This window comes from Lithobates pipiens, unplaced genomic scaffold (genome assembly GCF_037356315.1).
Source record: "Lithobates pipiens isolate NorthernLeopardFrog02 unplaced genomic scaffold, aLitPip1_a1.2 Scaffold_27, whole genome shotgun sequence".
Lineage (NCBI taxonomy): Eukaryota > Metazoa > Chordata > Amphibia > Anura > Ranidae > Lithobates > Lithobates pipiens.
In genome coordinates, this window is record NW_027507788.1 from 116513594 (window position 1) to 116537856 (window position 24263).

Here is a 24263-nt window from a genome sequence, read left to right on the forward strand (position 1 = left end):
GGTCAAACTACTAATGAACCGCAAGTGGTCATCACTCCGCTTTTGCATGCAAGTGGTGGGGCTCGTGATGGCCTCTTTCGAGGCAGTACCTTATGCCCAGTTCCACACCAGAGTCCTGCAGAAGGAGATCTTGACAAAATGGGACAAATCTCCGTTGTCCCTGGATTGGCAGATCCAGGTGAGCCAGCCAGTCAAGGACTCCCTGATCTGGTGGTTGAGGTCCCCGGTGATTCTGGCCGGAAAATAGTCTTCCTCTAAAATGGACGGTGGTCACTACGGACGCCAGTCTGGCCGGCTGGGGTGGAGTGCTGGGGATTCAGTCGGCTCGGGGCCTCTGGTCGACAGAAGAATCAGAGTTGCCGATCAATCTGCTCGAATTGAGAGCGATCAGGCTGTGCCTTGACACGTGGTCGACGTGTCTTCAAGGGCGTCCAACCAGGATACAGTCATACAAAGCTACGGCTGTGGCATACATAAATCACCAAGGGGGAACAAGAAGCTCCGCCGCTGCTCGGGAGGTCACTCACATACTTCGGCGGGCAGAGAGACACCTTCCGGCCCTGTCAGCCATTTACATCCTGGGGGTGGAAAATTGGCAGGCGGACTATCTGGGTGGACAGATGCTGGACCCAGGAGAATGGGTATTGCATCTGGAGGTATTCAGGATGCTGTGCCTGAAATGGGGCACAGCGGATGTGGATCTATTGGCCTCCCGCCTAAATCGGAAGGTCCCGAGATTCGTGTCCAGGACAAGAGATCCGTGGGCAGATGTGTCAGATGCGCTGGTGGCTCCGTGGGATCAGTACCAGCTGATCTACGCCTTTCCTCCACTGAAACTGTTACCACGTCTGCTTCGCAGAGTGGAAGCAGAGGGGATTCCAGTAATCCTGATTGCACCAGATTGGCCTCAGCGGGCCTGGTACGCAGAGCTGGTGCGCCTGGTGGCAGACGCTCCCTGGTGGCTGCCGTTGCGAGAGAACCTCCTATCTCAAAGTCCGATTTTTTTTATTTATTTTTTTCACCCTGCTTTACCATCGCTGGCTTTAACAGCCTGGCTGTTGAAAGCCAGGTATTGAGGAACCGGGGTCTGTCGGACTCGGTGATTCCGACTATGCTGAGAGCGCGGACATCTTCTTCCAGGAAGATATACCATCGTACTTGGAAGGCCTATATCTCCATGTGTGAGGAGAAAGGGTGGCATCCGCGCTCCTTCTCTATATCCAGGATCCTGCTGTCCTGCTGTTTCTTCAGCAAGGTGTAGACCAGAGGTAGGCATTGAGCACCATCAAGGGCAAATTTCAGCTTTGGCTGTCTTTTTTATTTTTTTTATTTTCAGCGACCCCTAGCGTTTAACTCACTAGTGAGTACTTTTGTTCAGGGTCTGCGCCATGTAGTCCCTCCGGTGTGTCCTCCGTGGGATTTGAACCTGGTGTTGTCGGCGCTTCAGAAGCCACCGTTTGAGAATATCAAGGAGATTCCCCTGTTGACCCTTTCACAGAAGGTGGTCTTTCTAGTGGCCATCACATCGGCCAGGAGGGTTTCGGAACTGGCGGCCTTGTCCTGCAAGTCGCCTTATCTGGTCATCCACAGGGATAAGGTGGTGTTGCGTAGAGGTCGACCGATATATTGGCCGGCCGATATATCGGACGATATTTGCCGTTTTTTTATTAATCGGCCGATTGTGCTGGTAATTCAGCGGGACTTTGAAATGACTTCTGTAATAGAAGTCAGTGTAAGTTGCCATAGAAACGTCTTCCTCCTCTCTGGGCAGGCTGCCAAGAAAAGAACAGAAAGATACAATGTTTACACTTGAATGAATGAAATCATCTCTGTGTGTAGAAGTTCTCAGTTTAACCATTTAAAGACTAAATCTTTTCTGACACTTGTTGCTTACAAGTAAAAATCCTGTATTTTCTGCCAGAAAATCACTTTTTAGCAGAGATCCTAGGGAATAAAATAGCGGTTGTTGCAATATTTTATGTCACACGGCATTTGCACAGAGGTCTTTCAAATGCATTTTTTGGGGAAAAAATACACTATTTAAAAAATAAAAATAAAATAAAAACAGTAAAGTTAGCCCATTTTTTTTTCGTCCAAAAGTTTTGACTACCTGTTTTTATTTAATATATAGTTTTTTTTTTTTTTTTTTTTTTATCTAAATCATACATACAAGTAAACTGGAGGTTTGTTTTGTTTAATAAATGTTTAAATGTAAGAAATTTTCTGTATCACTTATGAAGGCTGCTTTCACACTGGAGCGGGCAGGCGTTGATGGTAAAACGCAAGTTTTAGCGGCTCTTTACCATCATTTTAGCGGTGCTATTTGGCTGCTAGTGGGGCACATCTAACCCAGCTAGCGGCCAAGGAAGAGGATAAATGCGCCCATGAAGCACTGCTGCCAAATCGCATTGCATGCGCTTCGGCAGTGGTGCCCATTCATATCAATGGGCAGTAGTGGTGGAGGAGCAGTATACACCACTCCAAACGTGCTGCTTGCAGGACTTTTTTTTTTAAGATCCTGCCAGCGCATCGCCTCAGTGTGAAAGCACTCTGTCTTTGACACAGACTGCAGGGGAGCCATTTTGCAGGCACTTTACAGGCGCTATTTTTAGCCCAAAAGCACCTGAAAAACACCCCAGTGGAAAGGTGTGTTAGATCAAGGGGGATTTAAAAAAATAAATAATAAATAAAAAGGAAAAAAAATAAATAAAATAAAATCGGCCTAACATATCGGCCCAAAAAAATCGGCATCATATATCGGCTATCGGCCGCCATGATTTCTAAATATCGGCCAGAGAAAAACCCATATCGGTCGACCTCTAGTGTTGCGTCCGCAACCATCCTTTCTACCGAAAGTGGTCTCGGCATTTCATATCAATGAGTACATTGTATTACCATCGTTGTGCCCTAAGCCGAAGCAACCCAAAGAGGGCGCTTCACGCTCTCGATGTGGTTAGGGCTCTAAAGGTGTACTTGTCTGTCACAGCTTCCTTTCGGAAGTCAGACTCATTGTTTGTTTCGGTGGCTGGTCCTAAGAAGGGTATGGCGGTCTTGTCGGCCACCCTTTCCAGGTGGATCAGACAGATTGTAGTCCAAGCCTACGTCTTGAAGGGGCAGGTGCCTCCCTTTCCAGTCACGGCCCACTCTACAAGAGCAATCGGAACGTCTTGGGCCTTCCGACACCAAGCGTCTGTCGCTCAGGTGTTTAAGGCGGCGACTTTGTCTGTCCATACGTTTACCAAGTTTTACAAGGTAGACGTCAGTGCATCGGCTGATGCTGGTTTTGGCTGCAAAGTTATGCAGGCGGGCGTGTAGTTGCTATTGGGTTTTTCCCTGGTTTTTCGATAAAAACACAGTACTGTTTCGCTATTGAACTGTTACATTACTTCCGCAAGGTTGCGGTCTGGGGGATCACTCCTGTTGATGCCCGGTTTTGTGGTGGAGTTTCCACACACTGCTGTTTTTTTTTTTTTTTGTGGGTTTAGTTTCACTAGTTCCCACTTGCCATGGCGGATGAAGGTTTTAATGCTGTTTTTTCCCACCCCTCGTTTGGCACTTCTTGGGGACGTCCCATGTAGTTAGTTACAGAGAGGAGCTGTGTCGGTTGGTGAATATAAGAGAAAATAGGATTTTTGTACTCGCCGTAAAATCCTTTTCTCTGTAATTTACCGACCGACATGGCACCCACCCCTCCTTTTTTCTACCTTATACTGCTTGTTGACGTACTGAAGCTGCTAGCAGGAGGAGGAGGGTTGATAGCACGGGGACCGCCCCCCGATATCGGGGCGATATTAAAGTTCTGTGTATTGTGTAACAATTTTGTCTAGTTTCTCCTAATGGCAGGCTATACAACCCATGTAGTTACAGCAGAGGAACTGTGTCGGTTGGTGAATTATAGAGAAAAGGATTTTACTGTGAGTACAAAAATCCTATTTTCCCTAGAGGAAAAGATGGTGGCCAGGGCCTAGGCACATACCTAGTTTTTGTGATGTAGGTTTTTCCTACCTTCCCCATTACTGCCTGTAGTGATCCAGGAATCCCTATGGTGAGGAAAAGACAAGGTTTTTTTTTACATCCCTTTAATAGCCAAAACCACCTTGGTGGTGCCATGTTACACAGGCAGCACAATAGGATATCCCTAGTCTACAATGCTCTAGGGCTCAATCCTTCTCTCTGAGGCCACTGCTTGACTTAGTGACATTTCAGCATGTCTTGTCTTCCTTTTATACACTGTTGGACAAGGATAAGTATTTTGAGGATATTTAGCCTTCACGAAATCCCACTATACGTTTATCCCAGACTGGCTACTTGTTATAACAGATCTGTGGTTCTGAATGACTAGGCTTCAGGCTTAGGGCTTCGGTATTGTTGCTTTCTCCCCCATTTTCAAATCCTTCCTAAGAGAGGAATCAAAGCCAATGTATTTTATCTTAAGCAATCCAAATGACGGGAAAAAGCAAAATGGCCCTTTCATACTGTTTGCAGGACCCAAGTCAGTTGCTCGGGTGTCTAAGTACACTGTAGGCAGGTGGATCAGGTTCACCTTTTCAGGGCACTCTGATCATAATTCTATAAGTCAAACTGCCCAGTGGATTTGGGTAATTTCTCAGGTCTTTAATCTCTGCATAGACAGAGAATTAGTAGTTTTGCCTCAAATGCTCTACAAAGTCACCACCTGGTCTAATTTTCATACAGTGTTTTGACACATTGCTCTGCTGTTCTTCCAGGACTTAGCGTTATAATCTAGTTCCTGGAAACGGTAGCCCACCCTAATAGGTTATTTCTACAATGTCCTCATGTGCTGTCCTGGAATATGAAATGAGAAAACTAGAGTTGGTTACCTGGTAACTCCATTTCCATTAATCTTCCAGGACAGCATGGACCTCCGCCCCATATTCTGTGTTTTATTGGGTTATGTTATACCATTAGTTGCCTTTGGTTCTTCCTTACTACTGAGGACACTGGGTGACTGCTCTTTTTATGTGATTATGGAATGTGGATCGTGTGTTTCCTGTTTTAGGTGGGTGGAACTACTCTCATGTGCTGTTCTGGAAGATTAATGGAAATGGCGTTACCTGGTAACTAACTTTAGTTTTCCATTCTTTGTCTGCATTTGTTTGGGCTGCATATGCCAATCTCTCAGCCACTGCTTCTCTCAGGAATAGTTGAATTGAGATGTATTTTTTTTATTTTATTTTTTTATTCTTTTTTTTTTTTATTTTTGTTTTTTGATTTTTTTAATTCAGCCAGCAATATGAACAAAAAAAACGCATCGTCCTTCCATATAATTGTGGTGGATGAAGGAATCCTCCCAGCTGAGATATTGTATTGACAGCCGCTCCAGCTGCTGTCAGAATACACTGATCATATGCTGATGGAGAGCACTTTTCTAATATTCTTGTTTTACAGAAATCAATCAAACAACCGATTTCTGTTGAGCTTAGCCATCTGCTCACTGATCAAAATTTGGCCAGTCTCTGCTAAACTGGTGGCTTACACAGATCATCATCCAAACGTAGGGTTCCACCCAGGGGCGTACCTAGAGCATTTGGCACCCGGGGCGGATCCTATATTTGGCACCCCCCCCCCATTAAAATGTAAAAAATACCCCACTGTGCCCCCTGCATCCTTCAATTTCTCTTTGTCACTACTGCCTACCCCCTCTCCACAACTGCACCTCTGGACCCCTTTACATTACACAGCACCCTGCATCTCTGGGCCCCTTTAGATTACATAGCACCCTGCCCTTCTGGACCTCTTTACATTACATAGCACCCTGCACCTCTGGACCCCTTTACATTACACAGCACCCTGCATCTCTGGGCCCCTTTAGATTACATAGCACCCTGCCCTTCTGGACCTCTTTACATTACATAGCACCCTGCACCTCTGGACCCCTTTACATTACACAGCACCCTGCACCTCGGGACCCCTTTACATTACATAGCACCCTGAACCTCTAGACCCCTTTACATTACACAGCACCCTGCATCTCTGGACCCCTTTACATTACACAGCACCCTGCACCTCTGGACCCCTTTATATTACACAGCATCCTGCACCTGGGGACCCCTTTACATTATATAGCACCCTGCCCTCCTGGACCCCTTTACATTGCATAGCACCCTGAACCTCTGGACCCCTTTACATTACATAGCACCCTGCATCTCTGGACCCCTTTACATTACACATCATCCTGCAGCTCTGGATCCCTTTACATTACACAACACCCTGCACCTCTGGACCCCTTTACATTACACAACACCCTGCACCTCTGGACCCCTGTACATTACACAAGACCCCTTTACATTACACAACACCCTGCATCTCTGGGCCCCTTTACATTACACAGCTCCCTGCACCTCTGGGCCCCTTTACATTACACAGCTCCCTGCACCTCTGGTAGCCCCCCATTCAGTGCAGCCCCCCCTCTTCACTGTAGCCCCCCATTCAGTGTAGCCCCCCATTCAGTGTAGCCCCCTCTTCAGTGCAGCCCCCCTCTTCAGTGCAGCCCCCTTCTTCAGTGCAGCCCCCTTCTTCAGTGCAGCCCTCTTCTTCAGTGCAGCCCCCTTCTTCAGTGCAGCCCCCTTCTTCAGTGCAGCCCCCTTCTTCAGTGCAGCCCCCTTCTTCAGTGCAGCCCCCTTCTTCAGTGTAGCCCCCTGTTCAGTGCAGCCCTCCTCTTCACCGTAGCCCTCCGTTCAGTGCAGCCCCCTTCTTCAGTGTAGCCCCCTGTTCAGTGCAGCCCTCCTCTTCACCGTAGCCCTCCGTTCAGTGCAGCCCCCTTCTTCAGTGCAGCCCCCTTCTTCAGTGTAGCCCCCCGTTCATTGCAGCTCCCCTCTTCAGTGCAGCCCCCCTCTTCAGTGCAGCCCCCCATTCAGTGCAGCCCCCCATTCAGTGCAGCCCCCCATTTAGTGTAGCCCCCCTCTTCAGTGCAGCCCCCTTTAGTGCAGCCCCCCTTCCTCAGTATAGCCCCCATTCAGTGCAGACCCCCCCCCCCCATTCAGTACCTCAGATCAGCGCGGCGCAGTGGCACATGCTCAGCAGATCCCCTCCCCCTGTTTACACATAAACAGAGAGGAGGGGGAGGTGGCTGCTCGGCTGTGCCTGCCTGTGTGACATCAGTGATCACACAGACAGACAGCCCGCGGCCGCGAGAGGAGGGGATGGAAGGTGCACCTGTGTCACCCTGCACCCCCCGCACACCCCCTCCCCCTTGTTGCATCACAGCGATAGCTCTCCTCTCCCTGCCTGTGCCTATCACTGTGTGCTGCCGCCTAATTCCGCAACGCTGGCACCGCTATAATCGTGGAGGGGGGTGCCTGCCTGACACCCCCCCAGTGTGTAGTACCCGGTGCAGCCCGCACCCCCTGCCCCCTACTTAGTACGCCTCTGGTTCCACCTCTTTTTGTCAAGGGGAACTCTGCTAAATCCGGGAATGCTTCTTGGGAATTTTGGCATGAAGCAATGGTCTCCCAGGTTTTCAGGGCTGCTGGTCTTCTTGTTTATATATATGATACAGTTCTCGAAGTTCTACCAGGTGGACATTTTGGCTACCTCTGATGCCATCTTCGGACGAAAGGCTTTCAAGGGGACTCATTGAACCAGCCTTTTTTTTTCCTGGGACGGTTAGCAATTGTTTGCTGTGTTGGGTGACAACCCCCCCACCCCTCATTTGAACTGCTTTTAAGGATAAAGAAACAAGATTTTTGTACTTGGAAAATTATTTTCTTGGAGTACATTGAGGAACCCACACCTCCTGCCCTTTGGTCTCATCCTTCTGTGTTCGATCATGCTCTCTGTACTGGTTTGCTACAAAACCTTTGCATGCTGGTAGTAGGAGGGATTTTCCTGGGCTAGCTAGGTGAGAGACTTCCTGTGTCCCTCAATGGACTACCAAGATCAGGATTTTACAGTGAGTAAAAAATCATATCATATTCTATTACATTTTACCATACCTTAAATGTGGGTGCATTCGTTTTCTTATTTCAGGCACACAACTACACGTTGCTCCTTCCAGAAATCTTGTGTCTTTGTAACTGTGCAGTGCACTGATAACATAATTGAAATTATCAGCTTTCCCAGCTATCTTCTGTTAATTGTTTTTGTAATTACTCTTTGTAATGGAGTTGAGGAGAGGAAGGGTATTTGTAGTCCAACTCAAGAGAACAGCCTAGGGCAGGGGTCTCAAACTGGTGGCCCTCCAGCTGTTGGGAAACTACAAATTCCAAGAGGCAGTACAAGGCTAACAGTTACAAGCATGACTCCCACAGGCAGAGGTATGAGGGCCGCCAGTTTGAGACCCCTGGCCTAGGGTAACAGTGTTTCTCTTCCACAAATACGGTACAATTCATGACATTTGTCATCTTATGACAGGAAGTATAATTGTCAGGATCACCAGAAAATAAGAGAGGAAAAGGAAACTAATGCAGCCACCACATCTAAAAACTGGTAAGCTGCAGTATATTATATTTTTATTTGTGCTTAAATACGCTTTATGTTCACTTGGGGGGGGGGGGGGGGTAAACTTGCGTCCCTGTCTTTTGATACTCGTTTTATGTATAAGAATATGCAGTAAATATGACAGTTTTCTATTTTCTTTATTTAGTATGGTGGTATTATATTTCATGGAAGTCCCTTCCCCTAAGCTGCTTTGGTGCAAACTGGAAGCTCCTGCATGACATTGTAAACAAGTACCAAACCTAGTCACTATGGGATGCACAAGCCTCATAAGTAAACAAGAAAATTATTTTAACCACTTGACCTCTGGTAGATTTTATCTTTTTTTTATGACCAGGCCATTTTTTGCTATACGACACTTTAACAGACAATTGCGCGATCATGCCACACTACTCAAATGGAATTTATCTATTTTTTTTTTTTTACACAAATAGAGCTTTCTTTTGGTAATATTTGATCACCACTGAGTTTTATTTTATTATATAAACCAAAAAATACAGATAATTTTAACCGCTTCGCGCCTCCTTGGACACGCATCGGGGGAAGTTCTGTGTTGGCCGTGTCCCTCAGACACAGCCAATCACAGATCGTGCTAAATGGCCAATCACAGTGGCCATTTAGCACTCGATCGGGCTATCCAATGAGAGGTGATCTCATATGTAAACATATGAGATCTCTATTCGCCAGCTCCCCTCCTCACACAGAGACAGCGTGTGAGAGCGTCTGTGCTGCAGCGTCTGTGACTGACAGTGAGTACACACACACACACACACACACACACACACACACACACACACACACACACACACACACACATGCCCACCTGTCCCCTGTGCCACCTATTAGTGCCATCTGTCCCCTGTGCCACCTATTAGTGCCATCTGTCCCCTGTGCCACCTAACAGTGTCATCAGTTCCCAGTACCACCTGTCCCCAGTGCCACCTAGCCGTGCCACGTGCCAACCGTCCCTAGTGCCACGTGTCCCTAGTGCCATGTATCCCCAGTGCCACCTGTCAGTGTCACGTGTCGTCCGTGCCACCTGTCAGTGTCAGGTGTCATCAGTGCCACGTATTAGTGCCATCTGTCATCAGTGCCACATCAGTGTCACGTGTCATCAGTGCCCACAAATTAGTTCCATCTGTCATCAGTGCCACGTATTAGTGCCATCTGTCGTCAGTGTCACATCAGTGTCACGTCACATCAGTGTCACGTCACATCAGTGTCACGTGTCGTCAGTGTCACGTGTCATTGTCCTGGTTCTCCAGGGCCTTCAAAAGTGTAATAGGTAGTCAACAATTTGGGCATCTCCAAGTGGCCAGGCTGTGAAAAAGTCCCACACATGTGTATCGTAATACTCAGGAGGAGTAGCAGAATGTATTTTGGGGCATTATTTGTGGTATACACATGCCATGTGAGAGAAATAACCTATTACAATGACAATTTTGTGGGGAAAAAAAATAAAAAACAAAAAAATTTTCATATTGCAAAGAATTGTGGGAAAAAAAGAACACCAAAAACCTCACTATGCCTCTTACTAAATACCTTGGGATGTCTGCTTTCCAAAAAGGGGTCATTTGGGGGGTATTTGTACTTTTCTGGCTTGTTCGGGTCGCAAGAAATGAGATGGGCCACCGTACTGATGTGATCAATTTTGAATGATTCGCATCACAGCTTGTAGACTCTCTAACTTTCACAAAGACCAAATAATATCCACTAATTTGGGTTATTTTTACCAAAGATATGTAGCAGTATAAATCATGGCCAAAATTTATGAAGAAAAATTAATAATTTGCATAATTTTATCACAGAAACAAAGAAAATGTTTTTTTTTTTCTAAATTTTCGGTCTTTTTTTCATTTATAGCGCAAAAAATAAAAACCCCAGAGGTGATCAAATACCACCAAAAGAAAGCTCTATTTGTGTTAAAAAAAGGACAAAAAATTCATTTGGGTACAGTTCTGCATGACTGAGTAATTTGTCATTCAAAGTGTGAGAGCACCGAAAGCTGAAAATTGGTCTGGGCAGGAAGGGTGTTTAAGTGCCCAGTAGGCAAGTGGTTAACCACTTCAGCCCCGGACCAATAAACACCTTAAGGACCAGAGGTCTTTTTACAATTTCGCACTGCGCTGCTTTAACTGGTAATTGCGTGGTCATGCAATGTTGTACCCAAACGAAGTTTGCGTCCTTTTCTTCCCACAAATAGAGCTTTCTTTTGATGGTATTTGATTGCCTCTGCGATTTTTAATTTTTTGCGATATAAATGGAAAAAGACCGAAAATTTTGAGAAAAAATTATATTTTCTAATCGAATAAACTCAATTTTAGTCATACATTTAGGGCAAAATTTATTCAGCCACATGTCTTTAGTAAAAAAAAATGTCAATAAGCGTATATTTATTGGTTTGCGCAAAAGTTATAGCGTCTACAAACTAGAGTACATTTTCTGGAATTTACACAGCTTTTAATTTACGACTGCCTATCTCATTTCTTGAGGTGCTAAAATGGCAGGGCAGTACAAACCCCCCCAAATGACCCCATTTTGGAAAGAAGACACCCTAAGGAAGTTGTGGAGAGGCATGTTGAGCCCATTGAATATTTTTTTTTTTTGTTCCAAGTGATTGAATAATGACACAAAAAAAAAAAAAGTTTACAAAAAGTTGTCACTAAATGATATATTGCTCACACATGCCATAGTTATATGTGGAATTGAAATTTTTGATTTCACTCCTCACTACCTATCAGTTTCGAAGGCCATAAAATGCCAAAATAGCACAACCCCCCCCCCCCCCCCCCAAATGACCCCATTTTGGAAAGTAGACACCCCAAGCTATTTGCTGAGAGGCATGTTGAGTCCATGAAATATTTTATATTTTGCCACAAGTTGCAGGAATTTTACAATTTTTTTTTTTTTTTGCACAAAGTTGTCACTAAATGATATATTGCTCACACATGCTATGGGCATAAGTCAAATTACACCCCAAAATAAATTCTGCTGCTTCTCCCGAGTACGGGGATACCACATGTGGGGGACTTTTTGGGAGCCTAGCTACGTACGGGACCCCGAAAACCAAGCACTGCCTTCCGGATTTAAATATAAAATGCTACCAAAAAAAACTGTTAGCGATCGCAGGGATCAGGCCTGACTCTGCGATCGCTGCAGTTATGTGTTTAGTGTTTTGTAAGTGCCAGTGATCGATCGATACTGCACTTGGGTGGGCTGGGCAGAGGGGCAAAACGCAGGTGCTAGCAGGTATCTGGGCTGATCCCGCTAACAATGCGTTTTTTTGGAACCCTAAACTGCTGGGGACGCTAGTATAGATCTGATCAGATCAGATATTGATCTGTTCAGATTCTATACCATTACGGGAGGTTTATGCTTTGCGTGTGGGTGTTAGCGGTACTGGCACTAACCTAGCGCTGCCTGGGGCGACGCAGACCCTGACCCTAAAACCTAATTGATATCACCCGCCGGGTGATCAGGGGGTTAAACCTTTATTGGGTAATAAATGGTGGGTGCTCTGATGCTATAAAAAGCAAACTAACCAGAGTCACCCGTAACACTTATACGGTGATCAGTGGTGAAAGGGATAACTAGGGGCAATCAGGGGGTTCAAATTTTTATTAGGTAGTATATGGGGGTCCCTGGCGCTATATAAAAACCTGACGGGGAACCTAAATAACTAACTGGCTAACCAGCGTCACCAGTGACACTTATACTGTGGTCGCTGGTGAAAGGGTTAACTAGGGTCAATCAGGGGGTTAAAACCATTATTGGGTAGTATATGGGGGTACCTAGCACTATAAAAACCTGGCGGTGAACCTAAAAAAATAACTAGCTACCTAGTGACACTAATGCAGTGATCAGAAAAATGATCGCTTAGTGACACTGGCAAAAGGGGGTGAAAGGGTTAACTCTAGGGGTAATCAGGGGGTTAAATCTTTATTGGGGGCTACCCTGGACCTAACACTAACTGCCCTGACAGTTTTTTTACTTTTACAACTGACATTGAATGCAGTGATCAGTAAAGAAATGATCACTGCAATCAGTGACACTGTGACTGGGGGGGGCGGGGGGGATCGGGGGGGGTTTGTGTGCCTACATGTCAGTATAGTGTTGGTGCACACTTTCTTTGTGTCTTCTCCTCGTAGTCCGGTCAAAAAGACCGCCCCGAGGAGAATGACATCACTTCCTCCTTCCTGTGTATACAATACACAGTGGGAGGAAGCTTCTCATTGGCCAGGAGCAATCGAGAGGGGGTGGCCAGAAACCAATGGCCATCCCCTCATCACGGATCGCTCCTGCAGCGAACCGGACTGCCGTATCGCGGGAGGGGGTCCGATCGGACCCCCCACCCACTGGAAGGCAGGCACGTACATGTACGTGCTTGTGCCTGCCTGTGCCGTTGTAATGACGTACATTGGCAATACGGCGGTCCTTAAGTGGTTAAATATATATTTTTTTACTTTTTGGTATAAAACATATCCAATAATAATAATAATAGAAAATGTCTGTAAAAATGCAGGCCAAAATTTATTCTACGTGTCATTGGTAAGAAAAAAAATGGATTTTTTTTTCTTTTTTATATATATACTAGTAATAGCGGTGATCAGTGACTTAAGCGGGACTGTGCAGCTGGCAATCTGACACTAAATGACACTGAGTTTGAACTGATTAACTGACAATGACATCACCAGGGACTCTAATACAATAAGTGCTGATGATATGCACTGTTACTGCACTAATAACACAGGGTAGGAAGGGGTTAGGGTAGGAAGGGGTTAATATCTGGGGAAATCAAAGGGTTAACTGTGTGCCTAACCAGTGTTCATGAGTTTTACTGTCTGCCGATTTTACTAAGGGATGTGTCTGTTTTTATTCTGGCACAGCTCCACTGTTAGAGAGATCTGCATTGTTTATCAACACAAATCTCTCTCCTGTCATCTGATCCACTGATTGGCATGTCCCGGCTATTACCCGCTGATCGGCAGGTCCTGGACCAGTGACAGCATAGCCGAGTCGGCGAGCGTGCCTCTATCCAGAAACAAAACAAGCATGTGTGTATAAATTCATGATTCTGCACAGGCGGCCTGCACTGTAGTAGTTTCTGGACTGAGCCAAATCCTCCATTTGTGTCTCGCGTGCTTCTTATCCAATACACTGAAGAAGGGTTTCAGCAAGAGAGGCTGTGCTGCAAATCCAGAAAGCAGTGACCAAGGCTACGTGTGGCCAGATGCTGCTGGCAAAGTTAGTCTTGTGTATCAGCAATGACAGTTTTGTTAGCCACATCCCAGCGGCAATATTTTCTCACCCCATGAGAGTGACACCTCTGCTCTGAAATCAGGAGCCGTGTTGTTTCTACATTAAGTGGGTGTAAACTCCCTTGTATAATTTTTACCTATAGGTAACCCTATAATATTTCCTATAGGTACAGTATATCTCTTAAATTTGCACCATATAGGAGATATTTACTTTAGATTCACCGGGTGATGTCACCAGCGCATGCACTCTGAAGGAACAGCGTGAAAGTAAATACAACACTAGACTGACTTCAGTTAAAGAAAATATGCCTTCTGGAGTGGCCCATGCATAGCCCAGACATAACTCCATAGAGATGATGTGGAATGACCTCAAGAGACGTTCACACCAGACATCTTACAAATGTGTCTGAGCTGAATCAGTTTTGTAAAGAGGAATGGTCAAAAATTCCTCCTGACCGTTGTGCAGGTCTGATCCAGAGTTACCAAGTGCTTGCTTGAAGTCATTGCTGCCAAGGGAAGTTCGACCAGATAGTAACTCCAAGGGTTCACTTACTACCTGTAGCACTGTGAATGTTTAATGGGTGTGTTCAGTAAAGACATGAGAAATTAGAATGGTTTGGGTGTTAATCAGCTTAATCACATTGTGTTTGTCTATTGCTGTGACTTTGAGGATCAAATCACAGTTTATGGCAAATTACTGCAGAAAACCAATTGAAATACAATTCCTACGTTTTAATGATTGACTGCTTTATGTAACTCTTTTTTTCTTTTTCCACCAAAGGCCATTCCCAGTGCCAAAGGCTTCATTGGAAGATCATTCTAATAGTATTGATGATAGCGAGTATATGTGCCCTTCCTCTCGACCAGTTAATCCTTCTGTGGTACCTAAAACTGAAGCAAAGAGGCCTGCTGAATCCCTACCTCCTGGAATACGGTTAGTGAATATTTGAACTTTATTGTTAAAACCTGTATGCATGTCAAATCCAGATATGCAGTAAATTCCTGCAGTCCTCAAGCATTCACACATGCAGAGTGTGGCAAAGGGATATCGAACCCAAAACAAAAATGAATATATTGCAGTATACCATTCATTTGATTTGGTGGCTGCATTAGTCCCCCCCCCCCCCCCCCCCTTTTATTTTCACCTGGTCAGTACCTGGCTGTGGATTGGATAGATTGATAGTAGCACAGCCAATGGCTCCCAATGATGCGGCCGTCGGGGTGGGCGGGGCCAAGTCTGGCATACGGTGGAGGTAAGTATGCAAGTATGTTTGTTATTTAAAAAAAATAAATAAAATGAACCTTTAGTATCACTTTAAAGCCAAACTCCAGCTAATGCTTTGTAAGCAGTTACAAGAACAGGTTAATTTTCTTTATTTTTTCTTTTCATTAATGATCATTGTAAGCACCTCTGTTGGTGCTAAATGGTTTGTCTCATCCCTGTAACTAATACATCTGCAAGAGAGCTTGTTCTTTTGAAAAACAGACTCACTGGCCAGATCACCAGATGAAAAAAGAAGTAAGCTTTAAAAAGAAAACGAATGCAGCCATCACATCCAAGAATTTGTAAGCTGCAATAAAATATTTACTTTTAGGTTTAATACTTCTTTAAGCGTATATTTCTCTCTCATCAATTGAGGGATACAGAGTCTGTAACCTTCAAATAATACTGCTGCATACTGTAGGATTGAACACTGGCAACTTATTTGCACCTTTTTTTTTTTTGTAAGATATAATTTTTTTGTCCTTTTTTCGCCCTAAAATAAGACTCCACATGGCTGCTGGAGCTTTGTCTGTTCAATTGCAGCTCTCTGGTTGTCATCGGTCTGGGTTTTGTCATCGATGAGGGCGGTGATTCCAGCGAGATCTCTGTGATCTGCTAACCATGCAGCAGCCAGAACCGTAAATTCCAATCTAATGGGGAGAGGCACCGGAGTCATCTCAAGAGCACTGAAGGGTATCGCAAAGGGTAAAAGCAGTTTTGAGATAGGGTGAAACGGTTGACCCCAATTATAAGTGATGCCAAGTTTGCCAAATTTCTCCAATAGGGGTTTCATGCAGCAGCGCACCTGCAGGGTCCTTTGTGACACATCTGGCAACAGAAGGATCTGGGCCCCCATCAAACTCCTATAGGGTCTCTGTACCATGCCCATTGTAGGATATCTTCCTTGATAGAGTAGTTGTCTAGGCAGCAAAGGACATCTTTAGGTCTATCCTCTGAATCCTTTCTGGGACCCAGAGTCCTGTGAACCCTGCCAGTGGCAATGCAGGTGTCAGGGGGTGCTCCAAAAACATGTTAAAAATGGCGGAGAGACCATGGCTTTAAGGTCTGCCTACAGTGTGGCCTCAGAGTCCTCTCACTCTGATATTGTATCTGCAATTATGATTTTCCAAGTCATCTAAAAGAAGCATTAAAGTGAGTAACTTGGTCAGAAACTTCTGTTTGCGCTGTCTGTATACTGGAAACTGAGTGGTAAATGTCAGTTGCATTGACTTCTAATGTGGAAACACGTGTAGTAACGTCTGTCACTTCTTGTTTAAGCTCTGTCAGTTCCCCCCTAAGGGCTGTGTCTACACGCAAGGCCAGGGATTCAAAATCCTCTCTGGTGTGTAGATTTTGCAAAAATTTCAAAGGCTGTTCGGAGTGCAGCCCAGGGAGAGACAGTTGCAGGGGTGTCATGTAACAGGAGTTACTCGCTGCGATGGAGGTTGTGGCTGCAATCATCCGATTGGGGTCTTTAGTGGCATGCTGTGGCTGGGGAGGCCTGTCCCTTGTGAAAACTGCTGACATGGCCGAGGCATCCTGCAGGGAGCCGAGGTCCTCTGCCCCTGGGCTTGGAGGTGGCAACAGGGACAAAACGAGGCAGGCAAGGAGAAAGGTCGCTGGGTGGAGAGAATAGTGGCATGTCACACTGAGCCGGTCGTCTCTCTCCCTGCATCTGTAGCCACCAGCCAGAGCACTGCCCTCGTGGCGCCCGCCGCTGTCTTGGATGTGTCTGGGGTAGAAGAGGCAGGCTGTATGGGGATCAGAAAGCGGTCCATCTTGTGCCCAGAGCCTTGCTGCAGTCACCGGTCCCTGCAGATGGAATGCTGCTGAAGAGTCGCGGACCAGGCACTCCGCAAGAACACGTCCTTGCACATCCATGCCAAGACCTCACCCCCTATTCACAGTTCTGTTTTTTTGCAGCGAACCTACTGAGAGGGCTGATGTTTGCACTCTGGAATCATGGCCTCTACTCAATGGACAGATCGGACACCTGACACTAGTTTTGACACTTTTTTGGGAACCACTGATATTATTTTAGTGATCTGTGCTAAAAGTATGCATTGTTACTGGCAGGGAGGGGGTTAACATCAATGGCAATCAAAGGTTTAACTGTGTTCCTAGCTGGTGCTTGCTAACTGTTGGGTGGAGGGAGGGAAGGGGGTTGCTCTAACTAGATGAAGACCAAGATAGGTGTCCCTACTTAGAAGGAACACAAGATCTCTATCTTTGCCTCTGTCAGAATGGCAATCTGCCTTGTTTCCCTCTCTGGGGAACGATTGGAGGTGCTGGACCCGCTGATTGGCATCCCTGGGATTGCGGCTCCAATGACTCGTGAACCCCCAGTGTCTATTGCATGAATTGACGTACAGGTACATCATTTCATGCAGTAGAGGCAACCTGCCGCTTTTACCACTTAAGGACTAGCCTTGTTTTGAGATTTGGGTGTTTACAAGTTTAAAACAGTTTTTTTATTGCTAGAAAATTACTTGGAACCCCCAAACATTATATATTGCTTTTTTTCTAACACCCTATCAAATAAAATGGCGGTCATTGCAATACTTTTTTTCACACCGTATTTGCGCAGCGGTCTTATAAGCGCACTTTTTTGGGGAAAAAAATCACTTTTTTGAAAAATAGACAGTAAAGTTAGCCCATTTTTTATTTTTTTATATATTTTGAAAGATAATGTTGCGCCAAGCAAATGGATACCCAACATCTCATGCTTCAAAATTGCACCCGCTCGGGGAATGGCGACAAACTTTTACCCTTAAAAATCTCCATAGGAGACGTTTAAAAAATTCTACAGGTTGCATGCTTTGAGTTAGAGGAGGTCTAGGGCTAGAATTATTGTTCTTGCTCTAACAATTGTGGCGATACATCCCATGTGTGGTTTGACCACTGTTTTTTATATGTGGGCGCTACTCACATATGCGTTCGCTTCTGCGCGCGAGCTTGTCAAGACGGGCGCTTTAAAAAAAATAATATATATATTTTCTTATTTATTTTACTTTATTTTATTTATTTTTTCACTGTTTTTAAAAAAAATAAATAAAAAAGTTGGAACACTTTTATTCTTATTACAAGGAATGTAAACATCCCTTGTAATAGAAAAAAGCATGACAGGTCCTCTTAAATATGAGATCTGGGGTCAAAAAGTCCTCAGATCTCATATTTGGGCTTAAATGCAAAAAAAAAGCCATTTGAAAAAATGACAACAAAAAAATGGTCCTTTAAGACGTATAGGCGGCGCTGTTATGATGTCACTTCCGCCCTACTATGGTATGGAGACGGGTGGGGGCCATCTTCCCCCTCACTTGTCTTCATACCACAGACATGACATGTCCCGATCACCTCCGCCGCTACCAACGGCTCCGGTAAGTGGCGGCGGAAGGGGGGTGGTACCTTTTGCGCCACCAATAACTGTGATCTCAGGGCGAATCCACCATTATCATAAACACGACCGGCTCCTGCCGTTACCGAGATATCCATCTTTAAAGTGCCAACGTATATGTATAGGAGCCGGTTGGTAAGTGGTTAAAAGTGCGCTAGGCGGTCGGCAAGTGGTTAAGGACCAAACTGATGACCATTTGAAAGCCCTTGCATAGTTGCATACAATAGTTACATAGTCTGGTTGAAAAAAGCCACAAGTTCATCTAGATCAACCAATTAATATATAGAAATGAATATCCTATATACACAATCCTATACCCACAGTTGATCCAGAGGAAGGCAAAACAAAAACAAACACAGCATGATCCAATTTGCTCCAGCAGGGGAAAAAAATGTCTTCCTAATCCCTTGAGAGGCAGTCCGATATTCCCCCCCAGTGCAAAACGAGCTGCCCAGTGGAGGAATGATGTTTGTAAGGGTTCTTTGTTTAAAAATAAAAAAATCACTTTAAGGCTTTTTTTTTTTTTTTTTTAAAGCAATCTACTGAGCTGGACAGAACCTTTCTATAGCTCTATTCTCGCTGGCAGGTCCTGCCCTGCATCCAATTTGTAGCTGTGACCTTACTTTGTTAAACAAAGTCTGACTGGTCAAACGGTATCTAAGCACACATGTGGTTGATCCCTCTCTTATAGAACATGTAAAGCTGGTGCCTGTGAAGCTGTGACAGTTTGCTGGAAGCCTACTATCATATGTGCATTTTATTTTGTAAATGAAGGACACTTTGGCAAAAGAGCTAGAATGGGTAACCTTTGCTTTCACACTCCCTTTTGCAAAAAGCTGAAGTCTTCAGTTCAACTTTTTAGGACACAGATGGCTGTTTGAGCCTTGGCTGATCTCTGCTTCAGCTGCAAGGTGCATCTGCTGTCATTTGTCTGTTTGTTTAGGTTTGTTGACCCTTCTTGTTCTTCCTGTTGACCTGTTGCTGCTATTTTGGCTGTTTTGTTGCCCACCCCTTGATTTATTGCTTGAGGACATCAACTTCTGTGTCTTCTACTATATGATTAACCACTTGCCCGACTGGCTCATTCCGATATACGGCGGCAAAGTAGTTATTTCCTGCGAATCGCCGTATGAGTATATCTGTACCTTTTTAAGGGCGATAGACACGCGCCCGCTGCACCGCGGTGGAACCCGATGCGCATGGCCAGCCTCCCACGTTAGCACGCACGAGAGCAGGAACAAGGATTTGTGTGTTTACCAAAAATAAGTAGAAGAATATATATTGGCCCAAAACTGAGGAAGACATTTTTTTTTTAAAACATTTTGTGGATATTTATCATAGCAAAAAGTAAAAAATATATATTTTTTTTCCAAAATTGTCGCTTTTTTTTGTTTATAGCGCAAAAAATAAAATCCGCAGAGGTGATCAAATACCACCAAAAGAAAGCTCTATTTGCGGGGGAAAATAAGGATGACAATTTTTGTTTGGGTATAGCATCGCACGACCGCGCAATTGTCAGTTAAAGCGACGTAGCGCCATATTGCAAAAAATGCCCTAGTCATTAAGCAGCCAAATCTTCCGGTCTGTAAGTGGTTAAGATAATTGGAATTTTGAGGTACCTGTAAATTCCATATCTTGGAATAAAGTACAGGATACTCCCCTCTTCCTCTGTGATCTACTTACTGCTTGCTTTAAAAAAAAAAAAACTGGAGTTTCACGGACTGGGCATGTTTATATGGGCACACTGGGGGTGGGTTCCAGCAAAGCTTTTGCCAGTGTCCAATTGCCTGAAGACAGTGGCACAACCCATCTTCTGAGAATCAGTTCTTGTGTCCTATACTGTACTCCAATATGGGGAATATACAACTGTCAAAATATCTATTATGTAATCAGTGTAATTATCAGAATTTTACTTGATATTTGCATCTTGCATTCTACTGTACAGCTTGTACTGCAGAGCACAGAGAGGGGGAGGGAGAAGTATCATAGGGAGCCAATCATTTGTGCTGTGTTGCAAACGGTATGCTGATAGGAGGAGAGCAGAGTGATAAAGAATTTTAGCTTTCCACTCTCTAGACACAGGGTGGGGACGGAACCTATAATTGAAAGTGAAACTGTACCAGGGAACAATTAGGTCTCCTCCCCAGCAAGGCATAGCTGTGTAATTATAATTAGACAGAAATGCAGATCTTTTGGCTGGTAAATATATATTTATCTCATTTATGCATTTCGCTGTTTGCATGGCGTTCAGCTGCCCTTCTACTTGGTGAACACAGGGTGTCGCTTGGCCACCATTCACAGAATGCCTTGTTCTCTTTCACAAATGCATACAAGGCTAGTTCAATTACTGGACAAGGTGAGGAGGCTGGATGGTGATGGCATAGTCTCCACTTCATCCAATCTTTGAAAAAATACAGGGTCTAAAGTGAATGGCAACCGGGCCAAGCAATTAAAAATAAACCTCCCCCACCCCCCAAGGTTTTGCCATGCAGAAAGGAAGCAGCTTGGCATAGACCATGGCAATGACTACTACAGTGATTCTCTGCTTCCACAGTGGTCCCACACCTATGGAATATACATACTTAGTGGTTCATGTTGGACTAATGTAACTATGCAATAAAAAAACATACCTGGAGTTCAAATTTAAAGTATCATCTTTATTTTAGTGCACCACCCCTGCCACCTTCAGCCTTGTACTTCTTTCTCTAATCCTGAGTAGTTTTCCCAGCCTTTTGTCACAAATCTCCTGGCTGGACCCAGGCATGCCCAAAAAATGAAAACAAAAAAATAATAGACACGTCCTAAAGAGTAAAACTACATAATTTATTAGCTATGATGAAGCAGAATACAAATAGGCATCCTAAATGTCCCCAACCCCCTATAAATAGACCAAGAGGAAGTCTCATCAAAACAGGCGCTGACTCCCAAAAAAGGTCCATCTCCTCCCCAGAGAAAAAAAAAAAACACTAAAAGCAGATGATCAAAAAGAAACCCCCCCCCCCCCTACCACAATGGAAATAAAGACACACAGTACCTGGATCCCTCCCTGCCTAAATACAGAACACCCCTAAAACAGCACCTGTTATTAACCCAAATCACCTAAGACGAGAACTAAGCTGAACATTTTCCTGAAGAGGACGGTGTGATTCTAAAATATAGAAATATTCACACTGTTCCATTCGGAACGGCTCAGTACAAACTGCACAGAGTAAACCCAACAGTCACTGGTCAATCCAGGACATCAAAAGGGTCTTAAGACATCATCAATATTGTGTAAAAATTCAGATAACAGTCAAGGGAATGTACCATATTCTTCTCAATATTTCCGGCTATCTTCCAGCATATTTCCTGCTGTCCTGCACAGTGCAACAAGTGACAAACACCAATTGGATTACTGAACACTGCAGTCCAGGTTAATCAAACAAACAAGTAAAGCCACATATATTCAGTGTAACCTTCTGTCGCGGTGCCCACAACGTGCAGGTATATCCTCTAGACAAATGAAAGCCATATATAAAGCTCTTTTGGTTACTCACTGATAGATGGTTTTATTAAGAATCCTCTTCACAGTATGGTAGAATTCAATCTGTTGGTCATATACATACCAATTTCATCCAGCTGATTGCTTATCTGGTTGATCCTGATTTGTGTTTAATGCAGTGTCGGTCCATCAAATGTGTTCAAATGGTAATCCAAGGACTAATGTTTAATCCATGTCTATTGCCAAAGTGTCCGTCAATGGTAGATGGTCCATATATAGATTGTATGAGCTGGCCGTTACCAACTTATCCTCAAGAAACAGCTTAAAGTCCTAAAATCCATGTAAAAGGTATTGATTTGGATTGGTGAATAGTAGGGGTGTTCACCCAGCTTGTAAAAACTTGCATGTTTCGTTCCACATGGGTTGGACCCATGCATGCACTATACAATTCCATTAGTTCATGTGGATTTCTGAGGATGTAGAATTTTAATAATTGAGGCTAAAACTGTTTGATGTTTGACAAAACTTATCGGCTATGTAATAAAATAACTTGGGTTCAAGCATCTTAAGGAACAATCTAGCTGTTTCTAATTTTCTTTTTTAGACCAGCCGAACAGCAGGTTGAAAGAGAGTCGTATGAGACCATGTACAACATCCATTGCCAAGCCACCCCTGTCGTCATGGAGCCGAGAAGTGATGAAGGTGAGTAAGGGGAAAGTTTGTACATGAAATAGTAGGCAATGTTGGAACATGATGTATTCATATACCGTATGTGTTGTATTCTTGATGGATAAGTAATAAAGGATTTATTTTTATATTTTTTTAACCCTAATACATTCACAACATTGGGTTAAACAGACCAATCTACTCCTGACAGTTCACAGAGTACTTGGCTGACCATAAGTTTGTATGACTATGCTTAATGAGCTTGCTTTCTTAACCACCTCAATACAGTGCAGTTACACCCCCTTCCTGACCAGACCAATTTTCAGCTTTCAGCGCTCTCACAGTTTGAATGACAATTACTCAGTCATCCTACACTGTATCCATATGAAACTTGCGTCCTTTTTTCCACACAAATAGAGCTTTCTTTTAGTGGTATTTAATCACTAGTGGGTTTTTTATTTTTTGTGCTATAAATAAAATAAAACGTAAATTTTGTGAAAAAAATGCCTTTTTCTTCGTTTGTCATAAATTTTTGCTAATTAGTAATTTTTCTTCATAAATTTTGGCCAAAATGTATACTGCTACATATCTTTGGTAAAAATAACCCACATTAGTATATATTATTTGGTCTTTGTGAAAGGTATAAAGTCTACAAACTATGGTGCCAATCACTGAAAATTGATCACTTCTGATCAGGCCTTCAGTACATCAGGTGTACCTCATTTCTTGAGACACTAACAAGTCAGGAAAGTACAAATACCCCCCAAATGACCCCTTTTTACAAAGTAGACATCCCAAGGTATTAAGTAAGTAGCATGGTGAGTTTTTTTAAGTTGTCATTTTTTCCCACAATTCTTTGCAAAATGAAGATTTTTTTTTTTTTTTTTACTAAATTGTCATATTATCAGGTTATTTCTCACACACAGCATATGCATACAACAAATTACACCCCAAAATACATTCTGCTACTCTTCCCGAGTACGGCGATACCACATGTGTAGGACTTTTACACAGCCTGGCCACATACAGAGCACTAACATTGATGTAGTACCTTCAGACGTTCTACGAGCAAAAATTACGCATCTCATTTCTCAACCACCTATTACACTTTTGAAGGCCCTGGAGTACCAGGACAATGGAATTTCCCATAAAATTACCCCATTTTGGAAAGCAAACACCCCAACATATAATCTGTGAGGCATAATGAGTCTTTTGAACGGTTCATTTTTTTCCAGAAGTTTTTGGAATATGTGGAAAAAAATTAAAACGCATTTTTTTTTTACACAAAATTGTCAATTTATAAGATATTTCTAACACATAGCATGTATATAGCAAAAATTACACCCCAAAATACACTCTGCTACTCCTCCCGACTATGGCGATACCACATGTGTAGGACTTTTACACAGCCTGGCCACATAGAGAGGCCGAACATTGAAGTAGTACGTTCAGGCGTTCTAGGAGCATAAATGACACATCTCATTTCATTCCTACCCATCACACTTTTGAAGGTCCTGGACCACCAGGACAGTGAAATTACCCACAAAATGACCCCATTTTGGAAAGCAAACGCCCCAACGTATATTCTATGAGACATGGGCTGGAGATAGGTACTCGGGTACTCTGATGGCCTGGTGACAGGTACTCGGGTACTCTGATGGTCTGGTGACAGGTACTCGGGTACTCTGATGGTCTGGTGACAGGTACTCGGGTACTCTGATGGCCTGGTGACAGGTACTCTGA

The 24263-nt window shown here is 44.0% G+C and overlaps 1 protein-coding gene across 2 annotated transcripts in view; it reads left to right on the forward strand.

The window, feature by feature from the left end:
* The window catches only part of LOC143934084 (E3 ubiquitin-protein ligase CBL-like), a 175547-nt gene that overhangs the window by 100943 nt on the left and 50341 nt on the right, over positions 1 to 24263 (forward strand). Inside the window, exons 13-15 of one of the 2 annotated variants that reach the window (XM_077457392.1) lie at positions 8374 to 8448; positions 14497 to 14649; positions 22459 to 22556. In XM_077457392.1, the coding sequence (XP_077313518.1) occupies positions 8374 to 8448; positions 14497 to 14649; positions 22459 to 22556 (326 nt within the window). The remainder of the gene's footprint in view (positions 1 to 8373; positions 8449 to 14496; positions 14650 to 22458; positions 22557 to 24263) is intronic. The other variant, XM_077457393.1, reaches the window with a different exon arrangement.